The sequence below is a fragment of the Pistacia vera genome, unplaced genomic scaffold (assembly GCF_008641045.1).
Source record: "Pistacia vera cultivar Batoury unplaced genomic scaffold, PisVer_v2 Contig1036, whole genome shotgun sequence".
NCBI lineage: Eukaryota > Viridiplantae > Streptophyta > Magnoliopsida > Sapindales > Anacardiaceae > Pistacia > Pistacia vera.
This window is the reverse complement of record NW_022195068.1, coordinates 525,891-545,549: the sequence shown is the minus strand read 5'-3', so window position 1 is coordinate 545,549 and position 19,659 is coordinate 525,891. Positions and strand designations below refer to the sequence as shown.

Below are 19,659 nucleotides of genomic sequence, written 5' to 3'. Positions count from 1 at the left end.
CAAACTAACCTGTAAACCATTCTCTTTAATGAATTTGTGAAAAGAAATTTATAAATAAATAGCGTTGAATACATAGTCATAAATAAAATAAAACAATAAAATGGTGGGCTGCAAACAAAAATTTAGGATTTATTGCTTGATGGTATTACTGAATCGGGAAGCACTTGATTTTTGAGTTTTAGTACATATAATTTGTAGTTAATGGGAGTCATTGGTAAGTTTTAGCAATAAATGATAGTATGGTAATACAAAGGATCATATCTAGAGATGTTATCAATTTCACAATACGGTGACTAATTCGTGCATGTGGGAAAATATTGCCGTTGCTGACTCCGGTCACATAAAGATCAATCAGAAATGTGCTGATATAAAGTATTCAAACTTGTGGGTATTTTTGTTTTTCAACTAGTTTAAACTTTAAAGGAGTCTTTATATTTCATTACAAACTGAATTTCATAAATCTCAAATAATACTAAAAATTAAGATGGCAGGCCTTCCCCCGATAATATTTCAATCTCAGTTACATACCTTACGGTTCGTTTGAAGCTCCCCCGTTTGCTAACTTCTATAATTTTTCATATTTCATTCCAATTAAATTCCACAAAATATAGAGCTGGCACATTTCAACTGGCTTTAAATAAAGAAAAATATATAAAAAAAAGGAATAATTTAACCAGAGCCACTCTACAAAAATTTTGTAGCCAAGAAACTCGTAAACTATGATATCCCAAGTAAAAGATCCCAAAAAGACAGTCGACTTTAATCACTCAACACAAACTTAGAGTCGTCTTTTCACGATGGTAGATGGTATTAATAGCCCATTTAAGACAGGAAACTAAATGTTGGCAGACGGAATTTCAAACAACTATTAATATTTAATACTATCTACCAGCCTAAACAATATTTTAGCAGAAAAATTAGAACTGGTTCGTTCCATTTTTACAAAATCCAAAGAGAGTTCAGTTAACCAGAGAAACTCACAACAGGCTTGAAAGCAGTCCAAATGAGCACAAACGAAGAGGTCAGACCATGATTTTAGGAGAGAAAATATGGAGATTGAGAGAACAATATACATGATATACAATCAAATCTTGCACAAGATACACACTATCTCCCTATTTTAACCTTCTCTGATTAAGTTCGTTGGTTCACTCAAAACATACTTGGGTAGTTCATATTTTGCACCTGCAAGAAGGAAATATGAGAGCATAGCAAGGATTTCAAGATAAAGAAAAAATATTTCAAAGATTGATAACGTTATCTGAAAATACCTCTTTCATCATAGCAAATTGTCAAATCAGCATTTTGAACGATGACCCCTGCACTGTCAACAATAGCTTGAGCAAGAGTTAGATCAGCTTCAGCGGCAGCTCGAAGTGCATCCCAGATCTCTGGTGTCAGAAAAAAAAATACTTATATGTTACTAACATATATGATAAATGCAAAAGCATCTTTTTACAACAGTACTTCAGGTATTCATGAAAGAACAAAATCTTACAGGCTGTTGCGAGAAAAGAGCAATTAACCCCCTTCTCACATTTACTTTTCCGTAAAATCACACAGAACCTAAACAGATTGACAATTTACTTCTTGATATAATATATTTCAAAATCTTCTCCTAGGCATTTCATTATATTATAAAAAGTAGTAGTTTTTGTTAAGACTTGATTTCAAATTTATGTAATACAGCACTAGAGTTTCTCCCCTAAAAACTTACTCACGTGGATATATAACCCAACTCAACTCATTATGGATTATTTAGGGCAAGTGCAACTGTAAGCGTGAGTGCAACTCGAAATGGTTATTATTATAATTTATACAGCACACTACCTTACAAAACCGTCATACTAAGGTGATTGCTTCTATTTTATTGTGCCCCATCATGTTCTGCCTTTTAGCAATGCCCATTCTGTTTGGCCTTCTCCATATCCTAGGAAAGCAACTCAGATCAAGTAGACTCTGGTCTTGAATTTCTAATCTAGCTCATCATTCCTCGCAATTCTACTTTGCATTCCTTAAAATGTTAACCATCAACTGTCAGTTAAAATCATTGCAGTTCAGCTATGATTATTAACCGGTAAGTGTGTTATGGCAGCTAAACTTTTCATGCCACAGAGAGATTAGGACCAGAGGGCTATTCATAAGGTGATTTTGGAGTGCTTTTATAAGAAATGCTTTAGATGATAATCCTTATCACAAAAGCAAATTGTAGCATTTTGTGTGTAATGTGTATTTTCACCTCTCCATATGCATATTTAGTCTAAGAAAACAAAAATGTTCCCTTTTGGGTCAGCTGTAAACATCAACTCTCACCATTCCATTGCTTCTTATTCAGCTTTAATTGAACACTGAAACCTTTCAACAGTAAACAACTCCACGTATAATATCACTGCATCAGAAGTATAAATTTCAGTGAGACGACGAGTATAATCATCTTTTTATTACATTGAGGTAAATATGTACACAACAAATTTCTTCCCTCAGCCCCAACAATCATGTCTAAAATCCAATAGCAAAGCAACCAAAATACTTTGGCTAGATTTGTTGTTGCTAAATTATTCAATCAGTTCCGGATCAAACCTTTCAAGAAAACCATGGTGAAATTCAGTCTAAATGTATACCCTAAACCAAGTCAAACCCAATTGAGCACATCCTTTTTGGCCTTCCATTCATCCTTGCAAATCCTTTGACAATTTACCAGATGACTCCTAACACCTATATGTGGATCCACTTTGCACAAAACCAAGCCATCCAGGAAGAGTTTCCCTCTAGTCTGTTAGGCATACGCAGATCAAACTTTGGTGCATACTTCTGTACTTCAGTTAATCATTAACTAAACCATTAATCTTAACTAATAATGGTAACAGTCCTCAAATATTGATAATATCATCTTTTGCTTTAAGATTCTATAATCCTGTTAATCTGGAATAGCTTCAAACAGTAAAAATGATGCATAGAAAAGCAATATCTGGTTATGGCAAAGACTGAAAAAGCAAGCAGCAGTAGAACCTGAAGAATATAGTCTTGTTTCTTCATTCTACCGGGTCTAACATTCCTTTGCTGATTACTGCCTCTTAAACAGTAAAGACTTATAATCTTGTGGGTAATATATCATTTCCATAAAATTACCGATCTGTACTTTGTCAACCTCATTAACTACTCAGAAGAGACATGAGATTTTAGCAGTATGTCTTTTTCTTCTTATCAGGAATAGGCATTAACAACAAAACTGCCAATGGCCCATAGTGCACATTGCCCATTTATATAAAGGAATTCTGGTGGTAGTTCACACTTCAAGTTTTCCAAATGAAGACGGGTGGTAGGAACCCACTCCCAATTTGATAGGAATTGGTCCAGTAAGGCAATGGGCTAGATAGTGGTCTTTTTGTGGGCTTGGGTAGAATTCTCCTTGGAAAACCGGTTTGCCAAGGAAGGATGTCCAAATCCTTCTAAACTACATGTCCACCCCTTTTCCCTCTCAATGTGAGATCCTAACATTCCCTCATGCTTCGAGACCCAATGCCCTCGTTGGTCTTCTTTCTAGAGAGCACCTGCCCTCATCGACTACCCTGCTCTCGTCGGCTTTACTGCCCTCCCTTCGGATCTTACTCCGCCTAGAAGCCTGTCAGCAACTCTCCTTCTCGGCCCCTAGGGGGGCCCACTGGGCCCTACTGCATGGACTCAGAAGGTAGGGCCTGCTCTAATACCATTTGATAGGAACCCACTCCCAAATTGATAGGAATTGGGCTGGACAGTGAGCCTTTGATACAAATTGGGCTGGGAAATAGTCCTTTTATGGGCTTGAGTGGAACTTTTCTTGGAAAACCAGCTTGCCAAGGGAGAGTTCCCAACTTTTTATAAACCAAATGCCCACCCGTTTCCCTATCAATGTGGGATCCTAACAGACTACATCGATTTCAAAGACTGGAATGTACTTTATAGTTAACTCGTCCAGATTACCAAGCCCTAAGATGGGAAGCCAAGCCCTTGCCTAAAAAACCAGAGAAATAAAAAGACGGGACCTCAAAGCAAGACAAATTGCATATTGACACCCAATAGACAAGCCAACCCTTGCACAACCTTGACAAACATATCTTAGTCCATACGAAGCCAAAAATACCTTTGAGTATAGCCCAATGCCTTAATTAACCAATTTGGCAGGTCTAAGGTTCACAGAGGTAAAAAAAAAAACACAACTTTTTGCACGATCCAGCTCCAAAATCAGTCATCTTTATATGAAACGTCGTCAAGCACAATAATATTATATCTTAATGTCAACAAAAGTGAAAAATCAGCAACCTTATTTACTAAAAGAGTTTGTGAGATTGACAGTCAGATTGTGATAAAAGGTCCAACAAACATTTTGGGCAATTAATATGGTAATATGTCAGCATAAGGATTCAACTTACAGACCAAACCTAAAAATAGGGGAGCTTTTAAGGAAGTATTAAAGAAATCAGTCAAGTAAATGCCTTTTCCTTATATTCTCACACAAGGATCATGAATTCATCCTCTACTTTTCCAATATCATAAGCAATAAAGCTTAATGCTCCATAAAATACTTCTCCAGTAAACTATAATTGTCTGAGCCTCTCTGAAAGTAAATACAACTAGAAGACCAACTAAAGTGCAGTCTAAACATTTTAAGGAGAAAAAAGCTTAATGTATGAAAAAAAGTATAAGTTCGAAAATTCTCCACATACAGCTAATGCAGAGGAAAAAGGATTACTGAATACTTTTGTTAAAGCTTTTCTTTTTTATTTCAATCCTATAGATTTTAAAGCTATTTCCCTAACTCTAACTCTTATTAGTACTTATCAAACTCTCCCACAATATGGTGAAAATTGGATCACAGAAATGGCATCACTTAAAATTCTTCACAAAATACCTAAGAGGCGTTTTACATGCATCCAGGCCCACACATCATTTAATTAACTTTCTATGTCAGATGGTGTCACTTATGGGATTCATTAATCATTATTACTCATACTGAATAAAACAGGAAAGTAGTTCGAGTAATCAACAAACAATAAATTGTTTTCATATCCTTGGTCAAATAAGCAACTATTTTGAAGTTCAGATCTATAATGCCATAATAGTTAACCTAATCTTCAGTGTTGCATTGACAAATTTAGGAGAATTCTGAGGAACACTACCTTTCCGGCCACCATAATGCGGAGCAGTGTCCCAAAACTCATCACGCAGCTGCATCAACTGAGACTTCGTTATTGGCTGAGGATGCTTCCATGGCTTTGGCTTTCGAATCTTTTTCACCGCCCCTGCTATAACCAATTCCAATTACAATATTAATAGCTAAAACTCAAGATTAAGCTTCAAAGTTCATGGGATCCAAAAACACAAAAATTGAATAAATCTTTTACCATGAAAGTATTAACTAAATTGATTTAAACACCTCTGCACGATATAATCCATATCCATCAATTACAAAATATATATATTAAATGAGGCATTAAATCCAACAAGATTGACAAATTTTCATTCATACTTGTTAAAGAGGGTTTCATTAAAATATCTAATATCGTTTTCTTTTCGTAGTACTTGGCACACACTATTTTTCGAAATTGAGATCAGCAAGAAAGTTATTTAACTTTAATAAAGCCACAATTAACAAAGTGTCCAGGATAGATCTCTTCATCTTAGCATTCTAAACATATATCTCAATTTGCATGTTTTAAACATGTATTTAACCACCATACTTAGCAAAAACAAATCCAAATTTCATATTCTTGCCACACTAAATTTCACTTTATCAGCGATTTTCAGCCGTCCGATCAAAATCAAGCTCAAAAGAAAGCCTGATCATGAACCAAAACGCGAGTTCATCAATCGTATCGTGACACTAAAAATGCATTTGATCAAACAGTTATGAGTTCACAAAATATCAAACTAAACTTAAACTAAAGCAAACGAAAACAGACGGTGAACCTTATAAAAGGTGATGCACACGCAATTGAGCAACAACAACAAGAATCAAACAATCGATGTGATATAAAGAAGTGAAAGAGAGTGAGGTGATTCACCGTCGGCTTTGCTCTGCGAGGATCCAGCGCAGCCCATGCTGATGCTGAATCTTTGCTTCAAGATTGGAGGTTTTTGCCGCTGTTGTTGTTCAGGGAGAAATTTACAAGACACAGAAATTCATTGAAGTGAAGTTAATTAATAGTAATAATAAAAATAAAATAAGAGAAGCTGATAGCGTGAAGGAGTGAGAGAGTGAGAGATATTTTTTTTTTCCTTTTCCGGTGAGAGTCCCTGCGGTTTCTCCCGTGAGTTGAAAAACAAGTCAAAGCTAAAACAATTAATAAAAATAAAAAGTAGACGATGATGATTATTATGATTGGATAATAATAATAATAATAATAATAATATTTTTATTTATTATTATTATTGTAATTAATTAATTATTAGCCATTTTCTTTGTAGACTGGGCAGTAAAAGTTATGTGAGTTGCTTGGCTGTGATGTTCCTACTTCCTCGTTTGTGCAAGTTAGTTGTGCTTATGTCACCCTAGCATAATAATACGATTATTTATAAATTCTTTTTAATAAAATAAATTAATATTAGCCTTAACATAAATCTTAAGATATACGTTAAACCCACAAACAAATAAAAAATATTGAACTTGAAAAACACATTTTTCAGCCTTTATGTTGATATAATATATAAAAATAAATAAATTTTTTTTGTCTCTTTACGATCTTAACGTTAAAAACACGTATTAAAAATATAATTTGTGCATTATTAGAAGCGTTTACATATATTTAACAATTAGGTCAAAATTATTGCATTCAAGCAATTTTAATCAAAATTTTAGAAAGATTGGTGACACCAACATTGGTCTGAAGAATTTATATAAACTATAGACACTTTCGAAATTTTTTAAGGCTGTTTGGTTGCATTTCAAAAGTATTTATAGAATTTTAAATAAAGTATTTAATGGTTTATGATTTTGGGCTTCTCTCATAAACTCTTTTTCAGTGTATTAAAAATGCTGAAATTTTAAATGTATTTTCTTTTCAATCTTATAAATTTCTCTTGATCTATTCTTATATATTAAAACTCTTTTTAGTAAATTAATATTAAAAAACTCTTTTATGTTTTCATAATCAAACAATTAATAAAATTTTCATAAAAACTCTTCTTCTATAAACCCCTCTTTCATAAACTCTACTTAAAAAAGTTGTACCAAACGGTTTAGAAAATGCTTTCTCGTATTTGTGAAATAAAAAAATAAATTTTAGTTGGAAGTAATTTAATATGGAAAGATCCCAAAAGTTAAAGTCCTTTTTGAGCACTGATATTAGATAGGGTGAGTTAATCAGCAATCACTTGTCTAAATCAAAGAGGCTGCAAAGTGATAGACCAAAAAAAGGTGCTTTTAATTGTTCAAGTATTCAAACATGATGCAAAACTTTTTGGAGTCACGGGTTATATCAACAAAGCAAAGTAAAAGTTCATCCTTATTTGTTGGTTCTTTCATGGTTATCAGTTCTGCTGTTCACATGTTCTTCATCTTATATCAGATTTTTCACCTACAAAATCTAATATTGCATTACCCATAAGTTAACCGACTTTGATCTAATTCTGTCTAGGGCATTTGTTATTTTTTCGTTTACAAGTTATTAGAATGATATAGTAAGTCTTACAATGAAATTTTATCCGACCTGTTGATATTTGATTCATCCTTCGGAATCATAACATATCTCGAATATAATGAAACAAAATTAATTGAGACGTTATATTGTAAATATGTAATTATCTTGAATTTATCAAGTTATCAACTATTTCTTTATTTTCCAATCGTCTGGAAGGAACAAACAAAACATCTTTTTTTTCCTTCAACAACTTCTGGTCTCTAGGGAACTTCTTAGTAGGTTTCTAACTCAAACAAAGATCTAAACGTTTGTTAAAGAGGAAAATAAAAACAAGACTCTCAAAAAATACTTCGAACGTCATAAAAGGTTTTGACCTCATTTTTAGTTGATATTATCAAGTTTGATTTATTTTATGACTATTATCGATCAGTACTCTATGTTTAGAGTAACTATAATCGACCTTCAAAGTTATGATCTAATTCCATGAAATTTTAAAGTAAAACTTTGATTTGAATCATGATTCTAACTTTCTAAGTGGGCACTAAACTAGATAAGATCGTAATTAGGTTATCTTTAACAATATTTTTGTACTAAATATTCTATAACAGAAATGGTTTATTTAGAAAAAAGAAACACACTTTTTGCTTATTTGCAGCCTCAAAAGCACTTCCAAAGCACTTTACACAGTAACATCTCACCCACCATAAAGGAAGAATTTGCCATCACTGGTTAGGTTTTTGACAGATTGGCTGGGAAATCACTTTCAGTCCTTCCATTTGCTTTAAAAATTCTTCTGGGGTCAGTCAGGCATGATTATAGCTCATTTTTTATATGTTAAAAAAATACTTCTGTGGAAAGAAAACTGCTTTCTACAATGGAGAATGTTAGCTTTGTCTCCTGTGTGTCCCAATATGTTCCCTTAATACTATCATTGCATACACATTTGCTGTTAAAAACTGTCAAATGGTGCCATTTAGCAGAAGTATTAGCTAATAGTTATACAGATAAAAGCAAAATGATTCTTCAATTTTTTAGAGAACTACTGGAAGTAGATTCTGAAGGGCTGCCTACAATAAGAAAACAAAAACAGTTCCACAAAACTTACTCATCCTCTGCACAACTGAGTTTTTAACAACCATGGTTCTAAGAAATTATCATTTTCTTCTAGAGAGGTGACAGCAGCTGGATAAAAATTTTATATATTAGAACACTCAACAATATTTTGCAGTACTTCCATGTGTTGCAGCACTCAGACCGAGAAACATTCTTTCTGACCAAAGCTCCTGATTACAGTTTTGGTTCAATTATGGGGTACACATTACATGGTGCGAAGCAAATAAAAGATAAAACGAAAAGTTAAAAAGTTGAAATTACCAGCACAGAGAGAGTAATCTCTAAGAGTTTTATGTATATATTCAAAAACGGTAGGGACCGTCCTCATACTTGCTCCTCATATTGTAATGATCGAACTTCAGGTTGTCATAATCCACTGGCTTGACCTCAACTGGTTTTGGATCCACCCCACTTGCTCCATAAATAACCTCTTCACTTCTATCGCGTTGACGATGTTTTGTTCTTTCTTTCTGGCTCTTAGACTTGACGTAAGGAGGTTCACCTGACCCATAGAAGTCTGCATATTCTTGTCGCTTTGAGGACCGGTGCTTGGTTGATAGAGAAGGGTCCTTAAAACTGGATGATTTGATCTTTGGGGGTTTCGCTTCTGAATATTTATCAGTTGTATTGGGAGTATGGATGTGATGGGCTTCAGATAGCGGAGCAGCTGACTTCTGCCTTTGCATTAATGGGGGCTCAACTTCATCTTCAGGCATCCTAAGAGTATCCCTCAATGGCATCAGACCCTTGGAGCCACCGGGTCTGGTACGGGAGGGGATGAAGTAAAGGAATACGCCACCAATTGCCTCAAAGGCAAACTTGGAAAGATCAATAATTAGTTGTCCGAAAGATGGCCATCCTGGTTCCTCTTTCATCCTATCCGCAATTAGAGTGGATTTCTCCTTATTTGGCTGTTCTTTGAATTCGCTCTCAAAAGGTTGTTGCTGCAGCAGTTCATAAATCAGATTAAGCACAGAGTGAAAAAATATAAGCGAACCAACATAGAAATTTTACTGGGGCAGGAAAATATAGTACACCTTGATCTTCAAATATCTAGGGAAATTATATTTCAAATACACTAAAACAACATAAACAGCAATGAACCATTACACTAAATGATTAGAAAATAGAAATACAATTCTTTTGGTCTCTATGTGTACAGCTTGTTCACTTCTCTGTATATCCTTTGATCTTTTCTAATGAAGTTTTTAGTATTTTCTACATATAAAATGGCTTGCCAGGAGAACATAGAAAATAAGTAATGCTTCGGCAGAAATATCATTGTTGGACTACTTCTAAGCATCTAAATTTTCTATGCTCTTCATTCCCAGGTAATCAAAGAAATAAAAAAAAAAAAAAATTCCTACGAAAAAAAGATACCGTTCTTGAGAAGAAAGAAGGTCCAAATCCCTGCTGAAGCATGCAGGTAGCATATCCAACCAAAACAGCGCCTATTACCATAAGTATATCTGCCAAAAGACCCATAAATATATCAGCCAGTAGGGGAGAGTTAAAGCTGAAATGGAACAGAAAACTTAAGTGATGATGAAATAGAGCTTCGTATATACAGATTAAAACAGATAGCTACTATAGGAAAAGACCAGTAACATATCAAACAATTTTGGAGACCCAAAAAAATGTTTAAATGCATATCAGTATTGAAGATCTGGACAGCTGATCACCAGAGTAAAGCAGAGTTTTGATAACAAAACAAATCTATGCATCGATCAAATTCGGAACTTTGATTTTCTAAAACGGACATGGAATCCACATCTCAACTAAAATATAATTTTGGACAAGATCATATTCAGATGGCCTAATTGCTTGTCCCTTAGTACTAGAGTGGAATATAGTACGAAATCAGCATTAATCTGTTTCAAGATGAAGCCACTGATGCATCTAAAGATCATGCCCATCAACATGTAGAATGCATCTAAAGATCATGCCCATCAACATGTGGAATAAGATGAAACAACTAATGATTAATCTACTAAGAAAGTACTTCAGTTGTATATATTCATGAAACCACTAATCTTATAATGGTTCTCAAAAATAGATATTCCTGCAGCCAAAATGGAAAATTTTCCCAATTTCTGCAGCCAAAAACACCCCTCTGGGACTATTTTTGGCTTAATACCAAGTTTCACTTAATCCTGTTGTATTACTAGTCTCTAGGGAACTTCTTAGTAGGTTTCTAACTCAAACAAAGATCTAAACGTTTGTTAAAGAGGAAAATAAAAACAAGACTCTCAAAAAATACTTCGAACGTCATAAAAGGTTTTGACCTCATTTTTAGTTGATATTATCAAGTTTGATTTATTTTATGACTATTATCGATCAGTACTCTATGTTTAGAGTAACTATAATCGACCTTCAAAGTTATGATCTAATTCCATGAAATTTTAAAGTAAAACTTTGATTTGAATCATGATTCTAACTTTCTAAGTGGGCACTAAACTAGATAAGATCGTAATTAGGTTATCTTTAACAATATTTTTGTACTAAATATTCTATAACAGAAATGGTTTATTTAGAAAAAAGAAACACACTTTTTGCTTATTTGCGCCCTCAAAAGCACCTCCAAAGCACTTTACACAGTAACATCTCACCCACCATAAAGGAAGAATTTGCCATCACTGGTTAGGTTTTTGACAGATTGGCTGGGAAATCACTTTCAGTCCTTCCATTTGCTTAAAAAATTCTTCTGGGGTCAGTCAGGCATGATTATAGCTCATTTTTTATATGTTAAAAAAATACTTCTGTGGAAAGAAAACTGCTTTCTACAATGGAGAATGTTAGCTTTGTCTCCTGTGTGTCCCAATATGTTCCCTTAATACTATCATTGCATACACATTTGCTGTTAAAAACTGTCAAATGGTGCCATTTAGCAGAAGTATTAGCTAATAGTTATACAGATAAAAGCAAAATGATTCTTCAATTTTTTAGAGAACTACTGGAAATAGATTCTGAAGGGCTGCCTACAATAAGAAAACAAAAACAGTTCCACAAAACTTACTCATCCTCTGCACAACTGAGTTTTTAACAACCATGGTTCTAAGAAATTATCATTTTCTTCTAGAGAGGTGACAGCAGCTGGATAAAAATTTTATATATTAGAACACTCAACAATATTTTGCAGTACTTCCATGTGTTGCAGCACTCAGACCGAGAAACATTCTTTCTGACCAAAGCTCCTGATTACAGTTTTGGTTCAATTATGGGGTACACATTACATGGTGCGAAGCAAATAAAAGATAAAACGAAAAGTTAAAAAGTTGAAATTACCAGCACAGAGAGAGTAATCGCTAAGAGTTTTATGTATATATTCAAAAACGGTAGGGACCGTCCCCATACTTGCTCCTCATATTGTAATGATCGAACTTCAGGTTGTCATAATCCACTGGCTTGACCTCAACTGGTTTTGGATCCACCCCACTTGCTCCATAAATAACCTCTCCACTTCTATCGCGTTGACGATGTTTTGTTCTTTCTTTCTGGCTCTTAGACTTGACGTAAGGAGGTTCACCTGACCCATAGAAGTCTGCATATTCTTGTCGCTTTGAGGACCGGTGCTTGGTTGATAGAGAAGGGTCCTTAAAACTGGATGATTTGATCTTTGGGGGTTTCGCTTCTGAATATTTATCAGTTGTATTGGGAGTATGGATGTGATGGGCTTCAGATAGCGGAGCAGCTGACTTCTGCCTTTGCATTAATGGGGGCTCAACTTCATCTTCAGGCATCCTAAGAGTATCCCTCAATGGCATCAGACCCTTGGAGCCACCGGGTCTGGTACGGGAGGGGATTAAGTAAAGGAATACGCCACCAATTGCCTCAAAGGCAAACTTGGAAAGATCAATAATTAGTTGTCCGAAAGATGGCCATCCTGGTTCCTCTTTCATCCTATCCGCAATTAGAGTGGATTTCTCCTTATTTGGCTGTTCTTTGAATTCGCTCTCAAAAGGTTGTTGCTGCAGCAGTTCATAAATCAGATTAAGCACAGAGTGAAAAAATATAAGCGAACCAACATAGAAATTTTACTGGGGCAGGAAAATATAGTACACCTTGATCTTCAAATATCTAGGGAAATTATATTTCAAATACACTAAAACAACATAAACAGCAATGAACCATTACACTAAATGATTAGAAAATAGAAATACAATTCTTTTGGTCTCTATGTGTACAGCTTGTTCACTTCTCTGTATATCCTTTGATCTTTTCTAATGAAGTTTTTAGTATTTTCTACATATAAAATGGCTTGCCAGGAGAACATAGAAAATAAGTAATGCTTCGGCAGAAATATCATTGTTGGACTACTTCTAAGCATCTAAATTTTCTATGCTCTTCATTCCCAGGTAATCAAAGAAATAAAAAAAAAAAAAAATTCCTACGAAAAAAAGATACCGTTCTTGAGAAGAAAGAAGGTCCAAATCCCTGCTGAAGCATGCAGGTAGCATATCCAACCAAAACAGCGCCTATTACCATAAGTATATCTGCCAAAAGACCCATAAATATATCAGCCAGTAGGGGAGAGTTAAAGCTGAAATGGAACAGAAAACTTAAGTGATGATGAAATAGAGCTTCGTATATACAGATTAAAACAGATAGCTACTATAGGAAAAGACCAGTAACATATCAAACAATTTTGGAGACCCAAAAAAATGTTTAAATGCATATCAGTATTGAAGATCTGGACAGCTGATCACCAGAGTAAAGCAGAGTTTTGATAACAAAACAAATCTATGCATCGATCAAATTCGGAACTTTGATTTTCTAAAACGGACATGGAATCCACATCTCAACTAAAATATAATTTTGGACAAGATCATATTCAGATGGCCTAATTGCTTGTCCCTTAGTACTAGAGTGGAATATAGTACGAAATCAGCATTAATCTGTTTCAAGATGAAGCCACTGATGCATCTAAAGATCATGCCCATCAACATGTAGAATGCATCTAAAGATCATGCCCATCAACATGTGGAATAAGATGAAACAACTAATGATTAATCTACTAAGAAAGTACTTCAGTTGTATATATTCATGAAACCACTAATCTTATAATGGTTCTCAAAAATAGATATTCCTGCAGCCAAAATGGAAAGTTTTCCCAATTTCTGCAGCCAAAAACACCCCTCTGGGACTATTTTTGGCTTAATACCAAGTTTCACTTAATCCTGTTGTAATAAATAAGATAAATCAATCAAAAGAAAAGAGAAATAGTTCAATGATTGGTATTTTGGTTATTAAATATATGCTAAAAGTTAACATGAATATGAATCACAATGATGCAGGAAACTGGATGGCTCCATGGTGGAGAGCACAATCCAGAACACAGAAATCTATCCTGGATGGCTCCATGGTGGAGAGCACAATCCAGAACACAGAAATCTAGCTAGGCATAATCAATATAGCTATTCAGGGTTAATGTATTTCCTACACTAGCAATCTCCGGTAAAACCAGATGGGCTTACAAGAGAATCAAGATTCAGAAACCAGTAAATTTCAGTTGAAACACTGGCATTTTATCATTTGATAATATCAGTCATTATGGCAATATTCCAATTCCATGTATGGCAGAATTACTTATCAACATAACTATCTTAGGTTTCAAGAAACGTATTCTGGACGTATTATATATTGCCTCTAACACTTTCTAGAATATGCAACAGATATAGATATATTCAAGATCGTTATGATCTTTCATTTTAACTCAGTTTCCTTCAACAGGATAAAAGTCCAGTGATTTACAATGAGTAGTTCCTGCTACATAATGCCCCTTCATAAGAAAGTCACAACTTTAGGTATAAAGCTAGAAGTTAATCATTCAAATGGTTTTCCATGTATATTAAAGTTCTTATCAGACTTGGTAGAAGTAACCAGAAAAGTGAATAAAAACATAATTTCACCAAAAAAGTAGTTAGAGCCTCACGAGTTCAACAAACCCACAAAGAGTAATAAATATCTCATTCAAAAAGTTCACCTGATATTTTTCATTAATTACAAATATTTTTGAGAAAGAGATCGGTCTAATAACTATGGCAATCTATAGAAAGCTAAATATTAACTCTTCAACATTTGCGCAAGTTTACTTGAAGTGCAAAACTTATCAAACTGCCTTCCAGCACAGCCAAAGGTAAACTAGATCACTTTTACAAGATTTCGATTTTCAATTAACCATGTGCAAGAAGCAATGACAGGAGAAAATGTGCAGAACAATGCCTCTGACATATAACTAAATTTTGAACAATTTTCGAACATGCAGTTGGCAAACAGACATCACAGAATGAGTTAACAATTATTAATGAGATAACTTTATCTTACTTCAGTGGCCCCAAACACCACATTGAATAGTAATAAAACAACATCACCTCTAATAAAGCTAGCTTATGTTATGGACACAGTACATTTGCAACCCAAGGCAAGATCACAAAAATCACATCATTAGATGGATGTTTAGTTTAAAAAAAAAAAAAAAAACTTATAAAGCAAACAAAAGTCAGATCCAAACCTGTGGGAGAAATGGAATCAGCCTGATATTCACAATCATCTTGGTTGAGTGAAACTTGTCGAAGAGCTGCATTTCCTCTATCAACAACTAATAAGGAACAGGTGGGTCGAACGTATACCACATCGAAATCATTTGAGAACTTTGCATCCTCACTGGGTCCATCTCTGAACCCTGCAACATTTGATTTCCCTCCAGCAATGGTTGTCACCCCTGCAAACAGTAGCCAAACTTAACAACCCCCTATCTCATAATATCCACCATCATAATGTATCACCAGAAAATCTTCTAAAATACTAATATATCATTATATTTGTATAATTACAAACAAAATTCAACTTTGGTTACTATTCTAGTATACCATACGCTAACACAATGTCAACCAAGCTTCTAATTTGAACTCCACATACCTGCATCTCCTATCTTTCTGATTGCAAGATTCAAAGTATCAGCAACATACAGGTTCCCTTTGTCATCCATGGTTACACCTTTGGGATGATTGAATCGAGCTTCATTTGGCTTTCCATCCACATGTCCAGTGTAACCCTGAAATGACCCAGCAACCAATCTTCCCCGGCTATCTACAACAATTAGAAATGATAAACAAGAAACACAATCAAGAAATCATATAAACGATAAACAGCTCACTTTTCATCTACAAATTAAAGAGATAAAGAAGAATATACTACATTAACAACTATGACATATAAGTAGGATACAATTATAGCGTTGCACAATTAGAGTCTCACTTTTCAAAAAGGTTAAAGAGAGTTATGCTCTATATTTTCACAATGAAATACAATATACTATTGAAGAATTAATATCTGCACCTGATATTCTAAAGTAGGATGGTCCTATCCTGTACCTAGGCCACATGGTTAATCTACACAAAATAAAAAATAAATAAAAAATCATAATATTAATCATTGAAAAGTGGTGTGTGTGTGGTTTTTTTTTTTTTTTTTTTTTTTTTGTCTTCTTGTAATTAAATTTCATGGATAGAATCAATTTTTCGTATTTAGTGCCCTTGAATGTACATGTTAATAGAACCCTTTAAATAATTCCACTTTACAGAAGTTAAAAACCTCAGGAAAATGAAGCAAAAGAGTTGCATTACACTTAAAATGGAGCATTTCTTTGTTTAGGTCCCAAACAACACAAAATAAAGGATTCAAAAACCAGCAGATGTTTCTCCAAGCACTTATGAAGCAACAAAATGGAACTTGAGATGAAACAATTTTGCCAAGACAAAGGAAAGGAAAAAGCATACATTGGGACAATGGTGGAGTGATTTTTACAATGTTGCTATTGACTTCATCAACAGCAAACAGCTCGCCATCCTCAGAGACCCGGATCTTGTACGGAACTACTCCAATCTCGTTCCCTTCAACCACAGTTTCGACTAAGTAGCCATTTTCAAATTGAAGAACATTCCCATCTGTGACAAATCATTACATAACATATACTGAGTTTGATTACTTAACAGGAATTAGTAAAATGAACATATACTAAAAAACTTATAGAATTTTATCAACTAACCAGATTGAGGTGCTTTAGAGGATGATCTGGTTGTCCATTTTAGAAGAGAAGACAGGTGCTTTATCAAAGGCCCTGAGCATGAGAATTATTTTTAAATAAATGTGAAACCATAGCCAAAAAACACAAGCAAACCCACCAAGTAAATAGCTATATAATCAAGATATTCAAGCAAAACAGAACAAGCAGAAACATTGTATTAATCTGAAGAACTCAATTAGCAGTACAATAAATCAAACAGATCACTAGAACCCACAACCAAAACAATTGAAATACTATAAATTATGTTATCATCTAACCTGATAAAGCACAGTGATTCTAAAAAAAAAAAAAGAAGTGAAATAACCCAAAATCAAAACTATAATAAAAAGCATGATATAACTGAGAGCGACATCCCATTATAAACAAATAAAAAGAGTAATAAACTAATAATAAAAGCACAATGAACCAAGCTATAAAAGTGAATAAAACGGAAAACTAAAGAAATCCCATTTAACCAACAAGCAGATTCAAAGAAGAAAAAGCAAGAGAGTTACCAGCAGGAGCAGCATGAGCTTGAAATTGAAGAGTAAAAGCAATCAAAAGAGTTAAAGTGATGAAAAGATGAGATTCCCTCATGGCTGCCTCACTAAGCTAAGTAAAAAAGAAACCTCAGTTTCAGAGAGGAAGAAAGATCAGAAATGGGACTGTTTTGTTGCATGTAATGGTGAAAACATGAAGCAGAAGTGGGCAGAGAAAGAGATACACAAAAGAAGTACTGGGTTCAGTGTTTGTGGTGGCTCAGTTTGTACTGGTTTCCGAAGTTTCAGCTTGTTGGGCAACAGTGGAAACCAGCTTTTTGTTAATTTCTGTATTTGTCAAAAATGTTGAAGTGAAATGGGAGAAAGCAGATGGGAAAGCACGGCTTTTAATTTGCCCAAAAAAATAAAAAAGGTGAGATTTCCTAGGAGGAAAAAGAAAAAGGAAAATAATTTGGGAAGGGGGAAAAGATAAATATAAAAAGTTCAGTTTTCAAGGGAAGAAATATGAAGTGGGCAATAAGTCGGTACGTCATAATAGCCATACAAATTTTAATTTAAAAATTACCAGGGAAATAACAATTTCGTCTCTAAGGTTTGGTTTAGAATAGAATTTTTTAATAACGTTCCAGTCCCTATTTTAGTATCATTACCAGTTACATTTTGATTAAGGATGAAAAAAAAAAAAAAAAACCCATAAACCCGTGCTAAACAGAAAAGCCAATGATTCAGTATGGTATGGATTGTTAGTTAAAAAAAATCCTTTAAATTTTTTTCTAAGAATTCGTATAATACAGTTTTCAAATCTTAGTTTATTTGAACTAAATCGTTTAATTTTTAATTTTTTAACAATGACCTATAAAATTAACAAAACCTTCCCTTAAAAAACCGATAAAATAAACTGTCTTGAATCATTCTTTTGGGTACGATCCTATTGTTAAACTAATATGTCACTATTTTTTTTACAATTTTTTCTGATAATCAGTTTGGTTCGACCAAGAAACATAATCATAACGCATTTGTCATCCCTAAGTTTGATCCTGAAATTTGTTAATAATTGGTATTAAAACGGCTCAAAAACATTCTAGGAGACTAAAGCCAACCTCTGAGGATGAAATTGATATTATCCTGAATTACTGTGGACGGGCCATAGCAACTCAACTCTGCTACAGATTTTGCTGCACGTCAGCGGAATAAAAAGGTTGGAGAGAATCTAACCTATGCTACATTGAAGACTATGCGTGGGCCTGATCAGTGAAATTTTGACACAAATTATCACATTTTAAATAACAATCATATTAATGTTGAATGGCTTGAAAAATAACTAATTATTTGGTGGATTACAATTTACAAAATAAATATATAACGGATTTCATACATGGAATAGAAAATCAACTTGTGAAAATTTCATAGTGGATCTAAATGCTTTTATGTTAAACTTATCCCAAATTAAATAGACCCCATTGTGACAGCCACATGGTGGCAATAATATTTTTTTAGTTTTTTTAACATATCAGACAAATCTTTATTTGATATGGTTATTGTCTTGTTCAATTTCGACACATATTGATTTGACCTGGATTCAAATGCTAAAAAATGAAGAACAAAACGTTTGGTAATTGTCATTTCTAAGAGTTCGATTGGTACAATTTATTCGAGTATAACTTATTGGAACAAGTTTATAAAAATACAACTTTTATTAAAAAAAAAAAAAAAAAAAAAAATTGTTAGTTAATTATTAGGAAAATGTAAAAGAGTTTTTTAGTATTAATTTAGAGTAAACATTTTTTTTCCCATCCAATGTTCGCCTTAATACCACTTTCCCATCCAAAGTTTATATTCCGTTAATATCCAAAATACACTTCAATCTCTCAATTGGCATTCAACGAGTTACCAAGAGTCAGGGTAAGGGAGGTTTTGTAGGGTAGAGACCGGTGAATCGAATGGTGGTGACTAATTGAATATTCGTCGCGGAATCAGTTGAAAATCAACTAAAAACAAGAAACTCTAGCTCTATGATAGCCAGTAATTAGCGAGAAATCAGGTGTCAGAGCTAGAGATGTTTCGTTTAAAGGATATCGAAGGTTCAAATAGTGGTGACGAAGAGAATTTTCGTCACTAAAATCGGTTTTGTATAATAATAAATATTAACTTTGGGTGGAAAAGTGGTGTTTTAAAACTTTTTAAGTGGAAAAGAGTCATTAAGGCAAACCTTGGGTGGGAAAAAGCCGTTTATTTTTATTAATTTAATGCATGTTTTTCTGACAATTTCTTGTACACAACTTGGTAATATGTAGAAAAAAAAACAGTAAGAAAAAAAAAACAGTAAGAATTAAATGAAAGCTCAAACTATTAAAATAAGGTTTTT

The 19,659-nt window shown here is 33.8% G+C and overlaps 3 protein-coding genes across 4 annotated transcripts; all 3 read right to left on the bottom strand.

Moving 5' to 3' along the window:
- Positions 1–881: 881 nt before the first annotated feature.
- LOC116124591 (ubiquitin domain-containing protein 1-like) lies at positions 882–6,251 on the bottom strand. Of its 2 annotated transcripts, none has more exons than XM_031410325.1 (4): positions 6,042–6,251; positions 5,157–5,282; positions 1,272–1,391; positions 882–1,185 (listed from the first exon to the last, which is right to left on the bottom strand). In XM_031410325.1, exons 1-4 carry the CDS (start codon positions 6,076–6,078, stop codon positions 1,121–1,123), a joined length of 348 nt encoding a protein of 115 aa, XP_031266185.1. In that variant the 5' UTR covers positions 6,079–6,251; the 3' UTR covers positions 882–1,120. The 2 variants fall into 2 exon arrangements, with proteins under 2 accessions (XP_031266185.1, XP_031266191.1); XM_031410331.1 differs by having other exon boundaries at positions 5,157–5,279; positions 6,042–6,249.
- Positions 6,252–8,799: 2,548 nt separating this feature from the next.
- Positions 8,800–10,229, bottom strand: LOC116124608. Its single transcript, XM_031410341.1, has 2 exons — positions 10,110–10,229; positions 8,800–9,673 (listed from the first exon to the last, which is right to left on the bottom strand). Exons 1-2 carry the CDS (start codon positions 10,212–10,214, stop codon positions 9,032–9,034), a joined length of 747 nt encoding a protein of 248 aa, XP_031266201.1. The 5' UTR covers positions 10,215–10,229; the 3' UTR covers positions 8,800–9,031.
- A 1,594-nt stretch (positions 10,230–11,823) lies between these two features.
- Positions 11,824–17,762, bottom strand: LOC116124387. The gene is made up of 7 exons (XM_031410117.1): positions 17,310–17,762; positions 16,777–16,848; positions 16,508–16,675; positions 15,648–15,818; positions 15,241–15,450; positions 13,134–13,222; positions 11,824–12,697 (listed from the first exon to the last, which is right to left on the bottom strand). The coding sequence occupies exons 1-7, from the start codon at positions 17,389–17,391 to the stop codon at positions 12,056–12,058; spliced, it is 1,434 nt and encodes a 477-aa protein (XP_031265977.1). The 5' UTR covers positions 17,392–17,762; the 3' UTR covers positions 11,824–12,055.
- Between the last annotated feature and the right edge of the window lie 1,897 nt (positions 17,763–19,659).